At 30.5% G+C, this 25,178-nt stretch overlaps 1 protein-coding gene and 1 pseudogene across 1 annotated transcript; both read right to left on the bottom strand.

Moving 5' to 3' along the window:
- Nucleotides 1-421: 421 nt before the first annotated feature.
- Nucleotides 422-16,405, bottom strand: LOC123219722 (annotated as a pseudogene).
- Nucleotides 16,406-19,300: 2,895 nt separating this feature from the next.
- On the bottom strand, nt 19,301-21,182 carry LOC123218496 (protein PHLOEM PROTEIN 2-LIKE A9-like). The gene is made up of 3 exons (XM_044639969.1): nt 20,927-21,182; nt 20,698-20,759; nt 19,301-19,866 (listed from the first exon to the last, which is right to left on the bottom strand). The coding sequence occupies exons 1-3, from the start codon at nt 20,945-20,947 to the stop codon at nt 19,488-19,490; spliced, it is 462 nt and encodes a 153-aa protein (XP_044495904.1). The 5' UTR covers nt 20,948-21,182; the 3' UTR covers nt 19,301-19,487.
- Between the last annotated feature and the right edge of the window lie 3,996 nt (nt 21,183-25,178).

The raw sequence follows: 25,178 nt of genomic DNA, 5'->3' as shown, positions 1-25,178 counted from the left end.
TTTTAATACTTTATTTATTTGTAAAAAAAAAAAAAGTCAAAATTTTAAATTATATAAGAATTGATAATATTTTGTGGAAAAAAAATTATTTGTATCAACATTTCATATTAACTTATCCACACAAACTGATATAAACATTTCTTATAATTAAATGATGTGATTTGCAACGGCATGTATATTTACAAGTCATATTAACTTATGCGAAGTTTCACGTATTGAATATAAATAATTGGTATAATTGAAAATATTTTTACTTATTTATTTATATGTAATTGCATATTAATAAATATGTTAAATGCTAACAATAAATCATTTTTTCTTTGGAATACTGGAAGTAATTAATGGATTTTTTTTTTTTTGTTATTTTAATTATTTAAATATTTTTCTAATTACTGAATATTTTTACCATAGTTGACTATGCTCAAACTACGCCTACCATCACCTGTAAAAAATTGAAAGTTCATACTTGATATAGACATTATACTTCACAAACTCTTGAATCTTGGATTTGATAGCAAACTTTATGACTTCATTTTAACAAATGAAGGAAGCAAATTAAGCATGTTATGGTATTAAAATGGCAGGCAGAATATAATATTATATCGGTTCCTGATATATATGTATCTACAACCACAAACACCACTAATCTTCAGGATGCCTTCTTTTGAGGCCAAAAAATATTACTTACCATGTAATCTGGTAGGTCAGCTGTGAAATGATATACCTCCCCGATCACTCTCAGAAGCTGATACACTTCAAACATGGTAGGTCTATTCTTTGGAATTGGCGACACACGGTTACAAGCAAATTGAAGAAATTGGTTGAGTTCACCATCGAAACCAGTTAAGACCAAGGACTTGTCGATGGTCGTTTGCACAGCTGAGTTATCTGACAGATGTTCGATCCACTCCACTAAACTTCCCTTGAAGCTCTCAGGCGCATTCACAAAATGGGTTAGTTTCTCACCTGTAATCAACTCCAGGAAAACGATCCCATAGCTGTAGACATCACCTTTTCGAGTAGCTACTAGTGTCTGAGGATATTCAGGAGCTACATAACCCAAATCTCCGAACTTCCAGTTGACAGAAGTACTGTAATGAGCATCCATCGGCTTCATGAGCCTGGCAAAGCCAAAAATCAAATAACATAGGTTCAAACTCCCCATCCAGCAGAATTCACAGAATTACAGAACACAAGGCACATGCGCAGAAATCACAGAAAGTCTCCCAAATATGCAACTTGAAAAGGCAGTACCGATCCCAATGTGTTGTGGAAAAGACTAATAATCACACCTCGCATCATTTTTGGATTGCTTTCGACATCAACAAGAAGAGAATTCGAAATCCGCGTACATATTTGTATTTACTGTACAAATTACAGAATTTGGCATGTTTTAATTTCCTACATACATTGTTTCTGTTCTTCCCGTACCAATGATGTTCTTATTGCTAAAGTTCACAGTGGCCTTCATAGGATCACTCAAACTCATTTTCGAAACTGGCTTTTTAAATATCTAAAGCTGAGAACAACAATAATCTTATTAGTTAATAATAAGGTGGTGTCATTACGTATCAAAACTATAGCAAATTCAGTAAACAAGAAGCATAATATTGAATCAGATAACTAGCCTTGATGCCCTTAGTGCCATTGATGCTTTTTGCCCATCTGTTACTTTCAGGATCATCTGCTTTCCTCTTAACTTCTCCACGCAACAAGTAAACCTTTTGAAAGGAAGGAACTGGCCCTGTCAGTAGATTGTTGGCAACACTAAATTTCTTCATTGATATGATTACGCAAGCCAAGTTCCAATGGAATTTTGCCAGTAAACCTATTTTTATTGAGCTGATTAGGATTTTACTAGAAAAATTGTTCAACAGAAGATGAAGGGATGCCACAAACTTGAATCTGTTCACGATGTCGGAAGGAATAGTTCCAGATAGATTGCTGTTGTAAAAATCTAAGCTAGTCAAGCTTGAACAGTTAATGATGCCAAGAGGAAACTGGCCTCTCAGACCCATATCTGAGAGCCTGAGATCGAGAAATTTGTTCTCCTCAGGGTGCCAACACCTAACACCTGCAAACATACAAAAGAAACCTTCAGATGCATTGTTGAAATTCCAGGAACAGCTCAAGTCAAGAGAATTGTTAATGGATATTAAGCACTCTATATCAATAAATTGGCTTGGCTTACACTACAAGTTTTATGGTAAAAAGTTATCAGTCAAATTGGCTTGGCTTCATAACAAATTAATTCAGAATTATCAGAATGTAAAAAGCTGGACAGAGCAAGCTGAGGAAATGTGGTTTTACGGTAAAAAGTTACCATTTTGAAAATAATATTTTTCAAGAATAATGATTTTCCAGTGATTTTGAAAGATACCCCTTCAAAATTATCAAATTTCCAGTGATTTTGTGTTCTAGTGGAAAATTATGCAAAAAATCATCAAGCAATGACACGAGATTAGTGTTTATATTTCACAATTATAATTTTTTGGTTTCTATCTTATATATTTGTGATTGTGCATAGATAGAAATATTCATTTATGTCCAACATTTGGTATCAGAGCAACCATGATCCCTGTCTTGCTTTATTGTTAAATTGTTATAGATTTTATATTTAATCAGAATTTGTTGTATACAGAGAAAATTAGTCTTTGGCATTTTTTGTTTTAAATAATCATTTGGTTGGATTCTACATGAGAAACTGAGAATTTTGATATATAAAACATCAAAATCGGAGTTCTATAGAGTATTTTATAATGATTTTTCGATTTGAGTCTGAATTCGAGTCAATCGACCAGAAACAGGACCCGGCTGGAGGTCAGGGATGACTTCCAACTGACATGTCATTCGAAGTCTTCATTTGAGGATGACATGTCGTTTGGTTGCACTGAATGAATTTACAATTTTGTTTTGTATGACATGTACTCTGCATTTGGGAATTGTAGAAGACATGTTGTTTACTATTTTCTCTCTTTATTTAAAAAAAAAAAATCATTTCCGCATACTTAACCTTTGACCCTAAAGCTTTGTGGAATCAAAATTACCACCTAAGCAATATACATTTCACTAGCTTTTAGTGCAATATATTTTGTATTATAATGTTCTTTTGCAGAATGCTAATCAAAATTCTTGCAAACTCAAACTGTTGCCATTTTGATTGTCATACTAACCGATAAACTAGCAAGCCATTTTTAACTTTTTGATTCAAATTTGTGGCCTTTACTTTATTATATTATTTGACTCAACTAAGTTTTGCAAAATTTTGCATTGATTGAATTCAAAATTTTCCAACTCTATCATTTAGTTTGTATTTGGTTCTCTGGCAGGCATTGGGTTATACTTTGGAATAGCAAATATTTTAGTTTTATAAAATATGTTTTTCTACATATTTATTATGACATACAATTGCTATTTATATTTGTTTCAAAATTGGATTACTTCAACTTTAAATCTAATTTATATTGTTAATTATTCATATGGATTAATTTTTATGCATTTTTAAGGTTAAGTTGAAATTATTTTATAATAATTTCTCAATGAATATATGCATAAATTACATGTCAAGTGATTAATATGATTTTGATTAGTTAAGAAGTAATCACAACATCTTTGATTATATTAAAATTATACATTGAGTATCCTAGAATCACATATAGTTATATGACATCAATTATAATTAATCATTATAAATGTGATAAATCTTATTCCACAATAATTTTTATTATATTTACATGATTAATTATAATAAAATAACAATTTTTTTTTTTAATATACCCACAGGAATTAAGAAAAGACATGTAATTTGGTAGTTTCATCATATGGTTTCAAATATATGTATATAAAACTATTTAAATTAAAACTTAGCCTAAAGACAATTTTTATGTTATGTGGTTTATATATTTACAACATGTTTCTGCATTGGTAGAACATGATATATATGTTTGTTTGCCTCAATTTCGTGACTTAAGTATGTATGTTTATATTTCATTTGCAATTATTCAATCTGTGAATTTTTCTGATAATGTATGTGATATTTCTATTTTAAGTGGTGATAACTATAAGATTTGGAAAGAGAGAATTCTTTTTCAAATAGGGTGTATGGACATTGATTATGCCATTAAGAATGATGAACCACTTGCACCTACAGAAACTAGCACTCAGGCTGAAGTTGCCCTGTATGAACGATGGGAGTGATCTAATCGCTTAAGTATAATGTTCATTAAGACATGTCTATCTACTAGTATTCGTGGTTTAATCACTAAGTGTGACAATGTCAAACAATTACCAAAGGCTATTGATAAACAGTTTGGGTCTTCAGATAAAGCTCTTACCAATACTCTTATGACGAAGTTATCATCAATGAAGCTCACCAATGTTAGAAGTGTGCATGAGTACATCATGCAGATAAGGGATATAACAGCTCAACTTAAGGCTCTTGAGATTGAGATGTCTAAATCTTTTCTTGTGCACTTTATATTGAATTTGCTTCCACAATAATAGAAACCCTTCAAAATCTCTTATAACATACATAAGGAAAAATGGTCAATTAATGAACTTTTGACCATGTGTGTACAAGAGGAAGGAAGGATGTTGATGGAAATAGATGAAAGTGCACATATGGTTACACAAGGAAAGAAGAAGAAAAATCAAGCTAAGTGTAAGGGAAAGGATAAAATATCCATTTAGCCCGAATTCAAGAAGGAGTCCAAATGTTTTTTCTATGAAAAGAAAAGACATGTGAAAAAGGATTACTTTAAATTTAAGGTTTGGCTTGAAAAGAAAAGCAATTTAATCTCACTTGTATGTTATGAATCTAATATGGTTAATGTATGTTATAACACTTGGTGGATTGATTCTATTCTACAATCCATGTTTCAAATATCTTACAGGGCTTTCTAAACCAAAGAAAGTCGATGGCTAGTGAACAGTGCATCTATTGAAGAAACAAGATGCGTTCACATGTGGAAGCAATTGAAACATATAGATTAGTTTTAGATAGTGGTTTTGTGTTAGATTTGGAATGAACATTTTATATTCCAAGTTTCTTTAGAAACTTGACTTCAGTTTCAAGACTTGTACCTTTTAGATTTTCCTTTTCATTTTATGAAACATTATTTAGTTTTTTTTATAAATCTGCAATTGTGGGAAATGGTACATTGTCTAATAGTTTGTTCCAAATTCACTTACAAAATAATGTTTCATTTAATTTAATGCATATTCAAAATAGTATTGGTATTAAAAGAAGTGTTATAAATGAAAATTTCTCTATGTTGTGGCAAAGGAGATTGGGACATATCTCCATAGAAAGAATTAAAAGGTTAATGAATGATGAGATACTAGATACTCTAGATTTTACTGATTTTGATACTTGTGTAAATTACATTAAAGGAAAGCAAACTAACAAGTCAAGGAAAGGTGTCAAGAGGAGTTCAAACATATTAGAAATCATACATACAAATATTTATTGTCTGGATATGGATGTTTACGGTCAAAAATACTTCATCTCATTTATTGATGGTTATTCACAATACAAGTATCTCTACATGCTTCATAACAACAATTAAGCATTACATGCCTTTAAGGTTTTCAAGGTAGAATTAGAGAAACAATCTGGAAAACAAATTAAAATCGTGAGATCAGATAGAGGTGGAAAATATTATGGTAGATACACTCAGGATGGACAAGCACTTAATCTATTTGCAAGGTTTCTTGAAGAGAATAGGATTGTTGCCCAATACATTATGCCTAGTTTTTTTAACCAAAATAGTGTGGCAAAAAGAAGAAATCGAACTTTATTAGACATGGTGCAAAGTAGGCTTAGTTGTTCCAAACATCCTAAATCATTGTGGGTTGAAAAGCTTTTAAAATAGCAATGTATATATTAAATCGAGTTCTAACCAAGGTTGTTCCTAAAACACCATTTGAGTTATTTAAAGGTTGGAAACTGAGTTTGCGACATATACATGTTTGGGGATTAAGAGTTTATAATTCGCATGAGAAGAAATTAGATACAAGGACTATTAGTGGGTATTTTATTAGATATGCCGAAAATTTTAAAGGTTGTAGATTTTATTGTCCATCACATAGCATTAGAACTATGGAATCTCGAAGTGCAAAATTTCTTGAAAATGACTTAATCAATGGGAGCGATCAATCCCAAGACTTAGTTTCTAAGAAAGATCATTTAAATGTTTAACCACTTGTTTCAAGTAATAGATTGGTTGTTTTTCATAACACCCTTCAAGTTCAAATGGATGTTGAACAAAAAATTAATAAAGTTTCATAAATTGCTAATAATAGTCTAATAGATCAAGCTGTTCAATAATTTTCAGATACTATTGAACCACCAATTGTACAGTCTACTTCACAAGAAGATATTGATTTAACATTAAAAAAATCAACTAGAGTAAGGAAATTAGCAATTTCTAGTGATTATATTGTGTTTTTAAAAGAAGTTGACCATAATTTAGGAGTTGAAGATGATCGTATCACATTTTCACAAGCAATAGATTGTAGTAAATCTGTTTTATGGTACGATACCATGAAAAATAAGATGGAATCTATGCAGAGTAATGGAGTCTAGGATCTAGTTGAGTTACCTAATGAGGCAAAGGCCATTAGGTGTAAACAGATCTTCAAAACAAAGAAAGACTTATTAGGTAACATTAAAAGATATAAAACAAGACTCATTGTTAAAGGTTTTACTCAAAAGGAATGAATTGATTATACGAAGACTTTTTTTCTTTTCATAATATTATGGTAGTGGTGGCCCATTTTGACTTAGAATTGTATCAAATAGATGTGAAAACAACATTCCTCATTGGGATATAGCGAAAGAGGTATATATGAAACAACTTGAAAGATTCTCCTATAGTGATTGTGAGCATTTGGTGTACAAGCTTAAAAAGTCCATCTATGGATTAAAACAAGCCTTTCGTCAATGGTATTTGAAATTCTATAGGGTTATCTCTTCTTTCAGTTTCATAGAGAACATCATAGATCAATGCTTATACCAAAAGGTAAGTGCCATCATGGATGATATATTACTTGCTACAAATGATAAAAGGTTGTTTTATGAAGTGAAACAATTCCTCTCTAAAAATTTTAATATGAAAGATATGGGTAAGGCATTTTATATCATTGGCATTAAGATTTACAAAAGTAAACCTTAAGGTATTCTAGGTCTGTCTCAAGAAATTTATATCAACAAAGTTTTAGAGAGATTTTGGATAAAAGATTATTCACTGAGTATAACACTAATTGTGAAGGGTGATAGGTTCAATTTGAACCAATGCCCTAAAAATGAACTTGAAAAAGAACAAATGCAAAACATTCCTTATGCTTCAATTGTTGGAAGCTTTATATATGCTCAAGTTTATATGAGGTCTGACATTACATTTATTGTTAGGATGTTAAGGAGATATCAAAGTAACTCAGGTATAGACCACTGGAATGCTATAAGAAAAAGTGATGTGGTACCTTCAAAGGACCAAAGAGTACACATTTATATATAGACAAACTAATAATTTAGAGGTAATTGGTTATACTGATTCGGATTTTACTAGCTATGTTAATTCAAGAAAATTAACATCTAGATATATTTTTTTGTTTGTCGATGGAGCCATATCTTAGAAGAGTGTTAAACAGTCATTGATTGTTATATCTACCATGGAAGTTTAGTTTGTTTCTTTTTTTAAGGCTACATCACATAGTGTATAATTAAAGAGTTTCATATTTGGCCTTAGAATTGTTTATTCTATTTTCAAGCCAATAAAAATTTATTGTAACAATTCAGCTGTTGTTTTCTTGGCTAAAAATAATAAAAGTAGTAATTTAAGTAAGCACGTCAACATTAAGTATTTAGCCATTAAGGAATGTGTAAAAGAGAATAAAGTGGTCATTGAACACATTAACACTAAATTGATGATTGTTGATCCTTTGATAAAAGGCATGCTACTAAAGAGTTTTAAGGATTATGTAGAGTGAATCAGAGTTAGTCTCATGTTGTAATTGTGATTGGAGTTGGTTCCATTATATGATTGATAGATATACATTTTATGAATAATAAAATTTTTATTCAGTATTCAGCTTATTTGTTCTTCTCATTTTCATATGCATAATTTTGTTGAGAATAACAATTAATTTTGGACCTAGAATAAACACAAGGTTTATTCATTAAGTTATAAAGAAATAGATGCATTGTGATACATGAAAGATAATACTCGTTCTTACAAGACTTATCGTTATGATTTGTGTATTTTATTTTTCTACTTCAATATGTGGATTTATGGATTACAAACCAAGTGGGAGAATGTTAGTTTTTTCTTCTTTGTAACTGCTTTAAGCAATTAGTGAGGAAACTGTTATGAATATTAGATGGTCTATAACTTCTATGCCTTAATGGTTTGTAACTTTCATGTCATAACTCATCCACAAAAGCTTTAGTTTTCCATCTTTTATGGTAGGATGTATTTAAGTCATTTTCAAAGTCTCTAGGTGAATGATTTTTGAAAAGCATACATATACCATATTTTGTAAAATTAGATCACCTAGAAGACATAGCATACAAGCACGTTCCAATGGTATATTCTGCAATAAATCATCAAGCAATGGCAAGAGGTAACTGTTTATATTTCGCAATTATAATTTTTTGGTTTCTATCTTATATATTTGTGATTGTGCATAGATAGAAATATTCTTTTATGTCCAATAATATTCTATCATTGCAACTGTCTGATACCTTTTAGAAGCATTGCATAAGCTTATGAAATCAAAGAACCAAGGAAAAGAAAGAAGAGGAAAAAGAGAAGTTTGAGTTATAGATAAGTTTCTGAAGAACACAAACAATGGAATGAAACTTACTACTTCTACAACAGTGAACCAAGAATGCATCATCTTTTGTAAGACATGTGTCATGATTCCAATATGTTAGTTTATCAAACTTTGTCTTCTTCTCCCAATAGATCAAGTTCTCTCCAAATGCGTCAAAAATTTTTCTCTTAGTAGATTTTTTCTCTCCTAGAACAAAGCTTGCAAAGTAAGAATTAAATAAGTGGAATTCTTCAAAGCTTGTTAATTTGATATAATTTTTGAAGTCATATAAAACCAATAAAATGAGACAAATCACATAGAAGAAAATGATATCGACTTATTTAGATAACCTCTTTGATATATCTTGGTTAACTTTTAATAATGAGACATTGAGCCTTCTCCAATCCTTAATCTAAATCAAGGAAAGGTATTGAATGTAGGATCCATTAGCATTCCTACCAGTGAAATCCAATGAAAGCTAGATCTTGACCATGATATGTAGTCACTGAAGCCTAGTAAACTCCAATGTCATACAACTCTTTCTGTTTTAATTTGAAACTAATTCAGTCACTGAGTTGTTTAAAGAGTGTGATGTTTAATTTATAGTTGCAGTTAAGTTGGATTATTTATCAGGATATTGAAAATTTTACCCCTTTTTTTAACCATGTGTACATATATGTCACTTATCTCAAAGCCTAAACAAAAATATCACAACAGTAATCTATTTTCCCAAAATACCTCCACTGATATAACTCATGTAGAATGAGAGAATTTCATCCTTCTCTTTTTCCTTAACTTTTCAATAAGAGAAGGAATCTCTGCAGCATGAAAAAAAATTCTTCAACAAAGGAAGCACCTGTGGTTAAACAATAAAACCTGTAGGAAATTCATTATAAAGGATTTAACTTGGACACAAAGGAAAGAGAGATGAAAATTGTCAAATTTCTTTAGAGAATTAACATTTATTGCAAAGATTTCACAGCAAAATCATCCACATTTAGGTTAGTCTTGATTCAAGCCCGTATGTTATATGTTTTCTTGATAAACAAGTAAAAATCAAATAATGTATGATGTTGTGCAGCGGAAATATAAAACACAATTTATATGCTATTAAATATAATAAATAATTAAGGCAGAAAATAAAATGCAGAAAAATAAAAGAAAGAGAACACAAGAATTTACGAAGTTCGGTAAATGTACCTATGTCATCGGTACCGCTGACTACTTCCGCTATCTTTAAAGAATAGTTATAAAGAAAAAAATAAACTATTAGAGATCTCTAATAATAGGATTCTCTCAATATAATTGTGTTTGACTACAATTACTTTTAGGATGATTTTGAATTAAAATCAAGACCTCTATTTATAGTCTTTGGTAAAATACAAAGAAATTAAAATAGTCTATGTAGGACCTAAAGAGCCAATATTATTTTTTTTATTATTTTTTTTCAACATATGGTAGATTCATGTTTATAACTTCATGTGAAATATAATTTTGTTGTGATTTCATGTTATTAGATTGTTTAATGTTGTGATTTCATGTTGTTTTATTATTTAAAGTTATTATAATGTTGTTTAATGTTGCATTGATGGGTAAAAAATATGAAAATTTAGAACTAGATAAAAACTAGACGAAGAACAGGTTGGCATTCTTGGCCTCTGTTAAACCCCTTGAATTTTATTTTTATGCCTATTTAAACACAACTTTCATTCATCTCAATTCTCTTATCTATTCTCTTATGTTTAAGGATTAGTGGTAGAGTTTCAAGGATGGTGGATTTATCCTTTTTGCCTTGTTATGTTTGTGGTCAAATTTAATGCAATTTTAGTGTGTGCATTGTTTTCCTTATCTTGGCAGAGAGTTGCATAAAAATTTACAAAATTGTCACTGCTATTTTCTTCCATTTTTGATTGTTTTGCCTTGATCAATATTTGTATATCACTTGATTGTATGATAGTTCAATATGTTATAAATACGTATGTATGAACCTTGGTTGCATTGGTAGTGCATTTGGAGTCTAATTTGAAGAAATTGTAAACTAGTGCAATTTAGAGTGAAGAGTTTTTTCTACTTCATCCCTTTTTGGATTTCTTGCTCATGCATGGTGTTATGCATCAATTTGGTATCAAAGCATTGGTTGTTTATATGAGCTAACTGTAATTTTCTTCTTTTTAGGGTTACTGTTCTTTATTGAAAGATACTATTCACCAATGAATATTGTTCACAACATATAAACTTTGCATAAACACAAGTATTTTTATGTTTTTAGGTTCATTTTAAGTCAAGATGGAAAAAGATGCATTTAAAATTCTCTATAGAGGGTGATAGATTAAAAGTGATGATTACATGACAAGATATGTGGGTAGGAATGAGAAAGGGATGTGTATTGACACAAATGCTAATTTTGAAAGATTCATTAGGAGAATAAGCTATCGTCTCAGATTCAATCAAAATCAATCAAATATGTACATATTTACCCTAAACGATATGGTTCCATAGACAATGATAATTTAGAGTTTTTGAATATTGAAATAAGAAGTTTACGAGGATCAACTAAACTCTATGTTACCAAGAGTCCAATTGACATAAAGGACAATCAACAAATCGAAGATGTTCATAACAAAAAAAAGGAGAATCATCCAACAGATGAATGGGCACATCTACAGAGTTTCCAAGAGTTTGGCTGGAATTATGGTGATGATGATAATGACAATAACATGGATAAGGATTATGAAATAGAGGGTAATGAGGGTGATGATGATAATGAATTCTCAAGATTTGACGAGGACATGTATGGTGTTCTAAGCCTAAATGTTGATAAAAGTCAAAATCACACTTATGATAAGAAGGTTGAATGTAGCACGAGACGTCATGGCTCTTTAAATCTTAGAGCATATCCAAGTCAAATCCATAATCTAAATCTATTTCAATGGGTTTCTAAGTTTGTTGTTGATGTTAAAAATACAGGTATTAGTGATTGAGTGACACAAAAAGAACCATTTGCAAGTGATAGTTTTTATAACTCTATAACAAAATTGAAAGCATTGTTTCAAGATAGGAATTTAATGGAAAGTCGGTCACTTTGATAATATACAATATGAGCTTAAGTACATACATCTACAATGTAAATGGTAGCACAAGCAATAAGAAATGAAGATAAAGACTATCGAGTGTTACAACATATGGATGAGACAAACACTTATCCACAAGATCAAATATTGTCACTTCATAGACAAGCTAGTACAGAGTCATTAGAGAACGTACTTAAATCAATGTTAGTGATTGATTGTATCTATTGATCAAAGGAAATTATTTTAGATATGGCAGAAAAGTACAAAATCAACATTTTCTACACGCAAGCACGATGTGCCAAAACATATGCACTAAATGCATTATGAGGATTTCTCGAATAGTCTTTCATGCTATTACACAAGTATTGTCACAATTTGGAGCAGAACTTAGGAACTCTGACACATATTGATATCAATCCGAGAAATAGATTCAAGTTTTTCTTCATGTGTATGAGTTGTTCAATAAGAGGGTTCCAACAATTTTGTCACCCGATGATATGTATTGATGTTTCACATGTAAAGAAAAAGTATCTTGGGTCTTTTTTTACTACTATTGTGAAGGATGGTAATAATCAAATTTACCTGTTAGCTTTCGGTATTGTGCATAAGGAGGGAATCAATACATGAATCCCTTTTTTGAAATACCTACATATGTTCATTGGTGATTTTTCGGATTTGACCATTATTTATAATTGCCATCATTCAATAATTAAATCTATGACAAACGTAATGTCTCATGTGCGTCATGGGTTTTGTAATTACCATATAAAGGGTAACATGCGTATGTAATTCAAAAAAATCAAATATATTGAAGGGTTATTTTGGAAAATTTTTAAGGTATATCACTTTAGAGACTTACAAGCTACCATGAGTAAAATTGTCAGAGTAAATCCTATTGTAATAACCTATTTGATCGATATTAGGTATGAAAGATGAGCACGTGCCCACTTTGGAAGATGACAGTACAATATCATGATGATCAATATTACTGAGTCTTTCAATGCTTTGACATGGACTCTCAGGCTTTGTCTATCCCTATATTAGTTGAGTTTCTTAAAAGCATAATGCAACATTGATTTTTCAATGGGCGAAACATGGTTGATATGTATGACTGAAATTTTAATGATGTTTCTTTTTTTCATTGCGTTTATTAGTTGTTTTTATGGGTCTAAAATCTCACCCATCAACACCATGCGCTGAGGATAAGTTTACTAGATATGTGCTCAAATTTGTCAATGTGGTTGTTAAACCAATCAACATGCAATAATATGAAGTTTATGATTCACGTTAACAAGTGTTCATCGTGAATATTCTCTACTGAACTTGTGACTATAAGAAATTTCAATTTTCTTAAATTCTATGTGCACACGCCACAGTTATTGTAAGGTACAATAACCTCTCAGACTGTGTAGGATGTTCAATACATATTACTCGACAGAATATTTACGAGGGGTGTATGGAGAATATATTAATCCACTAGAAGATCAATCAACTTGGGCACTATCAAATATGCTTGCGATTTATCCTCCACTAACGGAATAATGATGGTCGGGTTATCCTTCCAACCACACAAGAAGACCTTTACAAAGAAAGAAAGTTTGACAATAAAACTGCAATCAATATCGTCAACCTGGTCATAATCGCTTAAATTATCCAAGTCCAACTCTATTGCTAGTGGTTTGCTTGTCCAGCACATCAAGTACCGGATGAGGAAAAGGTTGTCATAGTTATAGTGCAACCCATATGGCCGAATAGATTGTCATGGTTAAATTTTTTTATTGTTTGATATTATAATTTTAAGTATATATATATTGCATATTTAATTTATTTGTTAGATTTTGTCCAAATTTTAATGTATTAATTTTTTATTTTTAGGCTCTTACATGTATACAATGGTAGTAGATCAAAACAACAGAATGGAATTACCATGAAATTTATTTATTATTGTTCATTTTATGTATGTATTTGATTTCATTGCATCACACTATGTATTTTGTATTAACATATTTTATTAATATATTTCATTTCATAATAAGCATTAAGGAATCATCAAAAGGAAATTACGATATAAAATATGTAAATACATTACTAAAACAATAATAAAATAAAATCCAATTTGTATGCATGCCCCCCACACCTTAAGTAAAATCTTTGAAACTTACATTTTAACAATCCAATTGAATTTAATAAACATGATCAATTAAGTAAAGTCTGAGAACAAATAAATAAACTTTTAACCTTAAACACTTATTGAAGGGCCTCCCTTGCAATATGGTTGTCGCTACCCACCTTCTTAGCCTTCTAGAATGTTTCGATGTGAAGTTAAATAAACGATCTCTAACAAGGTATTCTATAAACATAAGTAAAAAGATGTCATAGTCTACACTTGCTACTTCTTGTTTTGGCACATCGTGAACACCCCTGCATTGTAATATTGATGGAGTCTCTAGTAGTTGGATTCCCTTTGATGTATAAAAATTACTTATCTTCACTAGGTATGTCAATATTCTATATAGCATCATCAAATTCTTCATTCTTTTTAAGCTAGTGGTATATTCAGTGAAGTCGTATATATACACCTTCTAATAATTGATATCTAATACATCGCACACTTAATATTGGTTGTAGAAGTTGAAGGGAATGAATACCTATCAATCAATGAAGAGAAATAAGTATAGCTATCGATAATCATATACCCTAAATGACTTGTGTTTGTAAACCACCTTGTTCACATTGCTCCATGGATAAAAGTATTCATTGGATTGTACACGTGAGATGTCATTAATTTGATCTAAGAAAAATGAAGGCCACTACATATTTATACCCAAACGTTTGAACTCATTATAGCACTGTAAGAGAAATGCAATGAACTGGGTTGAAATAGTCATCCAGTTATTATCTGGAAAAGATTTACAGAGTACTCTTATGAAAGCTTCGATTTGTTATATATACAAATAAGTTAGAGCATAAGTTGAAAATGATAACCAATATGAAAGAATACAAAAGAATGGTACATACCGTATTTTCCAACCATTGCTCCTAAGTTACAATTTGGGTCCACCAGGGTTTACTCATATTGGTTGTCATTCCATTTAGTCTCCCAAGGAAGACACGTTGGTTGTATTATTTGAAGCACCACGGTACCACAATAAGAATTTTGAGTAGTCCTTAGCCAATCACGAGTCAATAGGATGATCCTCAAGTATGAGCTATTTGTTCTTTTTTGTCTTTGTTGGATTTATGAAAAGACTTATCAACTGTTTTTCTTTTCGTAACACATATCCAAATGCTGACATTTTTTTTACTGTCGACGGCTTCTCAATAGTTGTTGGTTGGTCATTCTTTTGTTGTTACATATCATTGTCCGATAAGTCACCCAACTAGAAAAAAGATTATGGGTCTCATTATTTTATAACACAACTAATTGAAATAATAAAAAAACGTATAGTAGATAATAACTTGTACTGATCCTAATGTTTGAACATACGAATCCTCAAGTCTTGTAATTCGATGCTTTAACGAGGACTGAAGTTTCTGCATCTCTTTACGAAGCATCGATGTCTACCATTACCATTGCTCATACATCTCCTTATGAAACATCGATGCGTGCTAATGCCACTACTCTTTTATCTTCCCTAGATACACCTATGTTTGTTATTGTCATTACTTTTATATCTCCTTACAAAGCATCAATATTTGCCCTTACATCTGTCCACAAATTGTTGATGCATGTTGCTTCCACTTGACAAGCATCATTGTAGCATGCTAGTTTAGTTGCTGCTACATCTAAGAGTTGGTGACTCTTCCATGATTTATTGAAAGTTATTAAAGATGGTCATATGATACAGCATTGTATGAAGTCCCGTAAATTGAGTGTCTTATAAGGGAGGCCCTTTAATACTCTCGAGAATAATAGGCATAGGAGGTAGACATCCATGGAAAAGATACATATACATTATGAGAGACCCTATGTGACTCTCAAGGGTATGCAATGCAAGAGTATGACACCCATGGAAGGGATGTCTGTCTAATACAAGAAATGTCAAGAACAACGAGTCGAGGCTCTTGTGATAAAGATATCCATACAAAAGCAATACAGGCCTTAAGGTTGGGCATATGCGTAGGGAAAACCTATACGAGAGGGATGTCATAGGGACATGAGAGACTTGAGACCTAGCAGTTGAAGACCGTAAATACCCTTTGGAGGTTACCTGAAAGATAATAGGATGAATCGATTGGGTATCATCATCATCGTCTAAATCTGTAGACTCATCATCTAATGATGCTTGTGATACTTGTTCTCCCATGAACTCCAGAGCCTGTATATACCACTTATAATTACACTCAATCTCAGTTAGATGCAATGCAATTGTAATCCCCTCCTATAACATGAAAGAAATTTATAAAAATTAATGAAATGAAAGATGGAATAATAAAATATAAATCTGTCATAAGCAACTTACTAGAAAAACATTCGAAAGTATTGTTATATCATCCCAGATCAATAGTACAATTCTCATAAATCCACTTTAAGATATGGGGGACTTAATCATTTATTTTCATACAAACATAAAACGATAGATTGTGAATTGTCTCATAAATCCAATACTGCACAATATACAGTATTTATGGTTAGTATTTACAATCGTCGGTATGAATGTTAGCTTTTGAAAGCAGACTCATGTAAGGCGGGTAATGTTGAACACAATACTGATATTTGTTTCAAATACCCTTCTGTATTGATTTAACTGTTTTATTTTATGTCGCTATCCCCAATGGGTACCAACTAAATATATCTAAATTGTTGACTAAATGCAAAAAAAAGCAATCAGGTATTTTTGTTATATTGCTCGCCCTTGATAATCCTTTAAATGCAAAATACAATACCACGAACTTCACTGCATCGTCATCATTGTCTCTTCAAATTTGATCGTTGACTGCTTGTTCGATCTCTTCATATGGTAACAACTTGTTAATACCTGAGAAGTATTCCTCTCTCAATTGAAACATCCTCATACAAACAACGTAGTTAGACACTCCTATGTCTATCACAAAAATCAGACCAATTACTAGCGCAAACTCAACAAGGCTCAATCAGAACTCAATACCATTTAATCTGAACCACATTTCTCTCTTTGGGTTTCCACGGTTAATCATACGAAATAACATCACATGTATAAAAACAGTACTAAACTGTGGTTCTGCCAAGTCTAATAAGTGTTTGAAACAGGTTATATGAAATATAGCTTTCTGAGAAAATGTTAGTTTGTTCTTAATTATAGTCATGATATTCATCTTTGTCTGAAGTGATATATGCACTCGAAATCCATATGCATCATGAAATCTATATACCCTCTCCTCGTAGTTGATTGCAAATATTTGGAAAATATATTAATTCATTTATTACATTAATGAAAGACAATTATTTTTAATCAAAAATTAACTAAACAAATTGAATTATTATTATTAAATTAATGTGGTTGGCGTCTACTAGTGTAATATTGGAATTAAAAAAAACTAAATTATATAAATTATCATTATTAAAATGAAATTTTTCATAAGTAACATTTAAAAAAAAAAATAGATAGGTGAGATGTAAACAAAAATTGGAATCTGACAGAAAAGGTTGGCAATGCCAACCATTGGTGCCAACACCAAAGGCTGGCGTCTCCACCAACTTGTTCCCTATTGCAACTTTCACCTTTAATTAGCTTGAATTAAACAATGTTTCCATAGTGAATCGAGATTTATGTTAAATTACTTAATTAATTTTAAATCGAATTAAGTTTAATTGGTATTGGTAATTTATATTGAATTACTTAATTAAATTCAAATTAAATTAAATTTAGTACGATACAATTATACTTCCGTTTTTATAGGAAACTTCACCTATTATCTTATCATTACATTGTTGTTGGATTGACAACAAGTTTCATGGTTACCCGATAATTGATGAAGCTAGTCACGAAATTTTTTTTTTGCATGGGAAAACAATAAGATGATTTATGCTATATATGTTAACTCTTTTGCCATGTATTATATGATTGTCACAGGAAAGAAAGCAAAGACTATTGCAAAAAATAGTTGCAAAAGTATGTACATTAACATGAATGAAGTAAACCAGCATTATTTGAAAGTATTCCTTGCAATATTTTATGCACAAATATTCTTTGCAATGCAAATATTATTTGCTTCTTGGTATATTATATTATATTTTTATATGATATATAAAAAGTATTCTTTGCTTTATTCTACGTTAAGGCCAGAATTTTTTACATAAATATTCTTTTGCAGTACACTGACTTCTTTGTATATTTTATACCAAGGCCATTAATACATGCTCTTTATGGGTGGTTTATTGGATTATTTTTCTATGTGTTGCTTTAATATGAGATTAACTTCAACCAGAATTTAGGAAGATAAAATCAAAAGGGTTTAAAATTTTTTTATATTTAATTTAAAAAATTTTAACTCAAAAATTTTTTAATATACTTAATTTTATCTAACCTATATATATATATATATATATATATATATATATATATATATATATATATTTTGTTTCAAATATTGATATTAAATATTCATACATATTCTTTCTTTGCGATACATAAAAATAAATAATAATATTATCTTGCCTGATTTTTTTAAGTTAAAAATAAGAATAATTTAGATATTTTAAAATATAAAATAATAAAAATATAAAAAATGTGACATAAGTACATATTTGTGAGGCTAATTAGGGTAAAAAAATCCAACCCCTCTTATTTATCGTGTCAGGCGTTGAAGCTGTTGACTGGGCAAAGCGAATGTACTATGGCTGCCCGAGAATTGAGGGCAGAGAGAGCGAATGTACCAAAACAGAAGCCAGACCCGGATGCTTATGAGAGAGGACAACAGGCTGCCCGAGTTAAAAGATGGGCAGCGAGGGTATATATGGGAATATAATGTGCTGCGTCAAATCAATCATAGAAGAAAAAACAATAATCAATTGGAGTCAGCAGCACGCGGTTTTCTAACCATGTTCCGGTAGGTTGAGGGCTCCCACAAGATGGACGGTTTCCCCTTTCGATTGTTGCCACGTGGCTGATTACACATGAATCGGAGAAATTGAAGTATTATTGATTTTCTTTTGCAACACAATCTAAATAAAAATTCTTGTAGCGAATCTGCCCCAACTATGGCGGGCTTATGGACAGATTAAGAGCTTGTCACTGTTGAAGTTGTTGACTCATGGTTTGCTTGTAAATTACATGCCGGGAGAGTCAAGTTGAAGACACCATTCCAGGTATTCACTGGTCTATACAATTGAACTGATGATCAAATCAATGAATTATTTAAATAAATATTAAAATAATATTTAAAATATTTTTATCTATTTAATCATTAAAAATAAAATTCAAATTACATTTAAATAAAAATAAATTTGACAAAATAACCACACATAAATCCCAACAATTACAATATTTTAAACTGACTATGGTCAGCTGCGAATGACAAGATTATACAACTTAAATAAGGCTACTTATTTCTTACATATTCTGGCTGTTTGTCTCCCGAACATTACTACGCTACATTGCAGCCGACATTACATTTTAAATATTACTGAACTTGTGTGATGATTACTTTATGAATAGTCAGTCCTCCCTTCCATTTTCCACTCCAAATTTCATAAAGACCGAAATAAAGTTCTTCCTGTGCTACATTACCATTCGGTGGAACTTGCATGACAAATTCGTCATCAGGAATTAAGAAGTGACCTGTCGCTGCACTGAATTGATCAAGAGGCTTCACTCTTTTCCAGCTATATCTTCCCTTCTTCCCAATCTTTGCCATCACAGAAACTGGACACCCACTCCACCCGAATGCGTTGTTTTCAAGCGAAACCTCAAACGATATTTTATACCTATTTCCTGGCGTGACCTTCTCCGAACCAGTTACTTCAAGCCAACACACTTGTAGTAGCTCAGCCTTTTCATCACTGTTCATACAAAAAATTAGATATATTCTACTGGTAAACCAAATTTCTACATATGGTTGCGTAGCCACCCCAAACTCGTGATCATGGATTCAATTCAAGCTGGTTTGGCTTGACTGTGCCATCCTTAAGCTGGAGTTTCAATTGATTTTTCTATTTGGTGACTTTATTTATTTTATTAACGATATTGTTTATCACACCAATAATCCTCTTGTAATATTATACATCAATTTGAATAAATTCAAGCCCAAGCTATCATTATAAATTCAATCTGTGTTCAAATCCACAATGACTTAGTTTCACTCGGACTGAATCCACCCCTAATCATAGAGAGGGCCACTAATCACAAATTCAGAGCTAAAAAATTCTTTTTGGGGGAAAAGGTAAAGTTTAGAAAGGGAAGGTTCCACAAAATATTTACAGGTAATTTAGGTATACCCTATTCATGTACAAAGCAAAACATTTCTTTTGATGAATTTATTATAATGTACTGATTTGATAGAAATTAATTTAAATTTTTACATCTCAAAATAAATATATAATTATATAAGAATTAGGATGTCAAGTTGACCTTAAAAATAATAAGTCTTTTTGGGTAGGGGATGGCAGGACATGAGAGGGGGGGAAAGACTAGGGGATAGGAAGAGATTTATTTCTCGTGTTTAGGGATGAGGATTCTCTGTAATCTTTGTAACGGAGACGAGAAATGAACAGGGATGTATCCCACCTACAGGACAAGGACAGACATCCTCACCCCTCCCCTCCCATCCCCTCCCCTCAGATCTATGCATGTTGTCATCTCTAATAAGAATATAGAATATTAAATAAACTTACCTTCGCTGCCAGTAGCGCCGGTCGTCGCCCCATACAATGTTAAGCCCTTGGGGTTTGACTTCCTGGACAAATTTAATTTAACAGCCCAGAAAAATAATTATAATTATTTGTTTTAAAAGAACTCATCAAAACACCAAAAAAAAAAAAATTCGACTGCTCAAAAACATACCACAAAAAAAAATTAAAAAAAAAATATTTATAATAGAAACATGAGTATTCTCACGTTTACCTGGACATTCCCTTCAGACATGTTCCAAGGCAATCAAAATATCGAATTGCTTGTGAAGAAAGTGATGATCTATGGTCTTGTATTTGTCCGTGTCGGCTATGGAGGCTGCTTGTAGTTGAAGAAAACAAGAAATGAAGAGAAAACACAAAATGGAAGAAACTTCAATGGGACAAACTGTTTGAAAGGAACGGCATCTTTTTATCTCTTTTACATAGAAAATAATGAATTGTGGGGCAACATCTTTGCTGTCGGTCGAGATGTATATCAATTTACTTTTCGGTCTTAAGTCTTGTCCACTCAAAATGCATGGTGGCTTCCCACCACAAGAATACTTGGCATGGGTAGCTTGCGTATATGACTTTGAGTGTGAAAACATTAATGCAATATGAAGAGAGTCAAAAATTTGGCCTCACGGCAGTGGCCCAACTTATATAAATACCCACGTTTCTCTTTATACGTCGTTCATCCGGGAAGGAAAATATTCACTTAAAAGCTTTATACACACACCTTCAAATTTGGCTCTCTGTTCTTCTTCAGTTTCACTCTTTTCTTGTTCATATTTTTGTTCTTATAAATTTTGTTTATATATTTTTCATTATATTTATAATTAGTTATTAATATAATAAGTTAAAATATATTTTAATATTAGTTATCTTTCAATTATATTATTATTTTATTTATATATTATAAATAGGAATATCTCAATTATAATATTATTTTAATTATAAAATACAAACAATAGATATTTTAATTTTTCATATTCTTCTATTTAATTTTTTATTTATAATTATATCTTATTTATAACCCAAAGTCGTGAATATCATTTGTAACATGAAGTTTATAAAAACATTAATTTGAGTCAGAAGTCTTAAATATTATTTAAATATTTATTTTTATTATAATAATTGTATCTAATTACACTCTGAAATTTGTAAAATTGTGAGAATATATATATATAGGTCCGAAGTCTCAAGTTTCATAAAAGTATTTATTTTATAATAACTATATCACATTCCTAATATGAAGTTTGTATAAATTATGAAAAATATGGATTTGAAGTCCAAAATATAATCAGAATATATATTATAATATTCTGAATACTAATTACAAAAGCAAAAATTTCGTAAATATGAGATAATATATGAACCTGAAGTTTCTAAAAATTAATCTCAATATTTTCCTTACAAAATCAATTGTTTTGTAGATATGAGATAATATTTGAACATAAAGTTTTAAATATTAACTCATATATATTTTTTAACAAAACCAAAAATTTTGTAAATATAATAATATTTAAACCTAAAGTTCCTAAAATTGAATAGATAATATTAAATGAGTTTTTTACACGATTCTCTACCAAAAATTTATAAGTCTTGAGAAAATGATTAAATAAAATATCTCAAAAGAATAAATCTAAGAGCACTATTTTATCGGCATCACATCCCCGAAGAATTGCAAGTAAAATATGTGAATATAATGATAAATCCACTAGATTCATAGAGAAATTTAAAAGATAAATTTGAACATCAGATTCAATAATACTCTTAATAGCTCTATAATTTAGTACAGTTCTACAATGTTTAGAATTTTTCCTTGATTGAGATAATGTGGAAGAGAAAATATACTCTACATTTTATTTTTTTAATAATAATATACTCTTGTAGTAACAATATCGGAAAAAAAAAATTCTGAATTAATATTTTCTCGTTAATAAAAAACCATCAAACTCACCCAATAAATATTATATCATTCCCTAAAATAAACGCAACTACCAGAAGTAGGTATTATAGGTGTGAGTAAAATCATGGATGAAATAATTTTCGATCCAAAGATGGTTATAATAGAAAATCTCAGTCATACCACTAGAAATGGACTAAGACTTAAACGAAATAAAAAATAATGTAAAGTAAACCATAAAACAATAGACACAGTGATAAATGTCATTGGTTGTATACCTGTAGTACACACAAACGTTGGATGGATCTATATTAAGCATCCATAAAAATTAAATTTTTGATGATTTAGATCATATCGATCTAATGAATCTTAATGTTTCAAAACTTCTTTCAAGAATAAAAATATGGGTTACTTGAATAGTGACATGAATGCGTAAGCTTTTTGTAATTAAAATTCATCATATATAACTATTTTGGAGTCATGAATATTATTTTATGTTTTATTATCATGTTCTCCTTCCTTTCAATATTTTGTGTATGTTATGACCAATATAATTTTTAAATGAAAGGAAATAGACTTCAAAAGCTGATGATGGAGACATGTGTTTGGTGGATAGTGCAACAACACACACAATTCTCAATAAAAAAAAAATTTTAACTTTAACACCGATTAAAGTTAAAGTAAATATTATATCAAGATTAATAAATTTAATTGAAGTCCCCAGAAAATCCACACCTTTGTTGAAAAATGACACCAAATTAAGCATTAATAATGCATTATATTCAGATGGATCCAAAAAAAAATCTAAATATTTGAAAAAAATATCCTTATATACCCATGTATCTTTATCAAAAAGTCAACATCAGGATTTGTCATTATAGTAGCTTATGTCGATGACATGAATTTAAAAAGGACTCTTGAAAAGCACTAAAAAATTGTTGAATATATAAAAAAAGAGTTTAAGATGAAGGATTTAGAAAAGAACAAAATATTGTATTGGCTTGCAAAGCAAGCACAATTCAAATGGAATACTTATCCATTAATCAATGTATATTAAAAATTATTAAAACGCTTTATATGGATAAGGCTTATCCTTTGAGTACTCTAATGGTTGTTCGGTTTCTTATTCCAAAAAATGACTCGTTTCATCTTAAAGAAGAAGATGAAAAGATACTTAGTTCTAAAGTATCGTATCTTAATGTCATTAGAGTTCTATTACATTTGGCCCAATGTACTAGACCAGATATATTATTTCCAATCAATTTATTGGCCCGATTTAGCTTTACACCAACTCATTGCCACTAGAACAGAATCAAACATATACTTTGTTACCTATGTAGGATTATAGATTTGGGTTAGTTTGGTTGGATATGCAAATATTAGTTATCTTTCTAACCCTTATAAGGTCTACTCCCAGACGAGATATGTTTTTACTTATAATGACATAGCGATATCTTGACACTTAACCAAACAGACTTTTGTGGCAACGTCTTCACATCATTCAAAGATTCTAGCTCTCCATGAAGCTAGCCAATAATGCATATAGTTACAGTCTATCATCCATCATATTCGAAATATATGCAATCTTCCTTCTACAATAGACACTTCTTTCATATTATATGAAGAGAATGCAATATATATTACCCAAATTATAGATGGATACATTAAGGGAGATAGAACCAAATATATCTCGCCAAAGTTTTTTTACACTTATGAGCTCTAACAAAGTAGAAAGATTAGTATCAACTAAATAAGATCCAGTGATAATCTTGCAGATTTGTTTACTAAAACATTACTGACATCAATATTTGAAAAGTTAGTGTATAACATCAGTATGCAATAACTCAATAGGCAACCAAATTAATCTCATTATAAAGAGGGCGACCATTCATCAGAGAGAGCAAATTTTTTAAGTTTATCACATATTGGATAAAATATACACTGTACTCTTTTTCCCATCACTGGGTTTTGTCTCACTAGATTTTCCTAGTAAGGTTTTAATGAGGCAGTTTTAAACACGTCCAACCCCACTTTATAATACATTAAATAATTACATTCCTCATTTTGGTTTTTATCTCACTTGGTTTTTCTTTAGCAAAGTTAATGTAATTATCTATAAGTGATGCAAATATAAGGAAGGGTGTTATACACTAGGTGGCTTCCCACCACAAGAATACTTGGCATGGATAAGTCTCCATATATGACTTTGAGTATGAAAAATTTAATGCAATATGGAGAGAGTAAAAAATTTGGGCTTATGGCAGTGGCTAAGCTTATATAATTGCCCCCCTTTCTTTTTATATGTTGTTCATCTGAGAAAGAAAAAATTCACTTAAAAGCTTTATATACACACCAACAAATTTGCCTTTCTATTATTCTTTTGTTCACTCTTTTCTTGTTCATATTTTTGTTCTTATAAATTCTTCTGCATATATTTTTCATTATATTTATAACATCTTTCTTTGTTTTTTCTTTTTTTAAATGAGGAACCCCATCAACTGCCAAGCTTGTAAATTTTGGAGAGACTAATTCAACAACTCACTGCAATTCACTTCAATATAAGCATATCACAAGG

Source organism: Mangifera indica, chromosome 6 (assembly GCF_011075055.1).
Source record: "Mangifera indica cultivar Alphonso chromosome 6, CATAS_Mindica_2.1, whole genome shotgun sequence".
Taxonomy (NCBI): Eukaryota; Viridiplantae; Streptophyta; class Magnoliopsida; order Sapindales; family Anacardiaceae; genus Mangifera; species Mangifera indica.
Note: the sequence above shows the minus strand (reverse complement) of the source record. Positions and strands in the feature narration are given on the sequence as shown.

What these genes read in the sequence shown, in the direction of transcription:
- LOC123218496 (XM_044639969.1), bottom strand. Translation starts at nt 20,947, where the DNA reads ATGTCTGAAGGGAATGTCCAG. An exon ending in TGTCTGAAGGGAATGTCCAG is followed by an intron (nt 20,760 to 20,926) that starts GTAAACGTGAGA and finishes AAATTTGTCCAG; the next exon opens with GAAGTCAAACCCCAAGGGCT. An exon ending in CGGCGCTACTGGCAGCGAAG is followed by an intron (nt 19,867 to 20,697) that starts GTAAGTTTATTT and finishes TTGTATGAACAG; the next exon opens with TGATGAAAAGGCTGAGCTAC.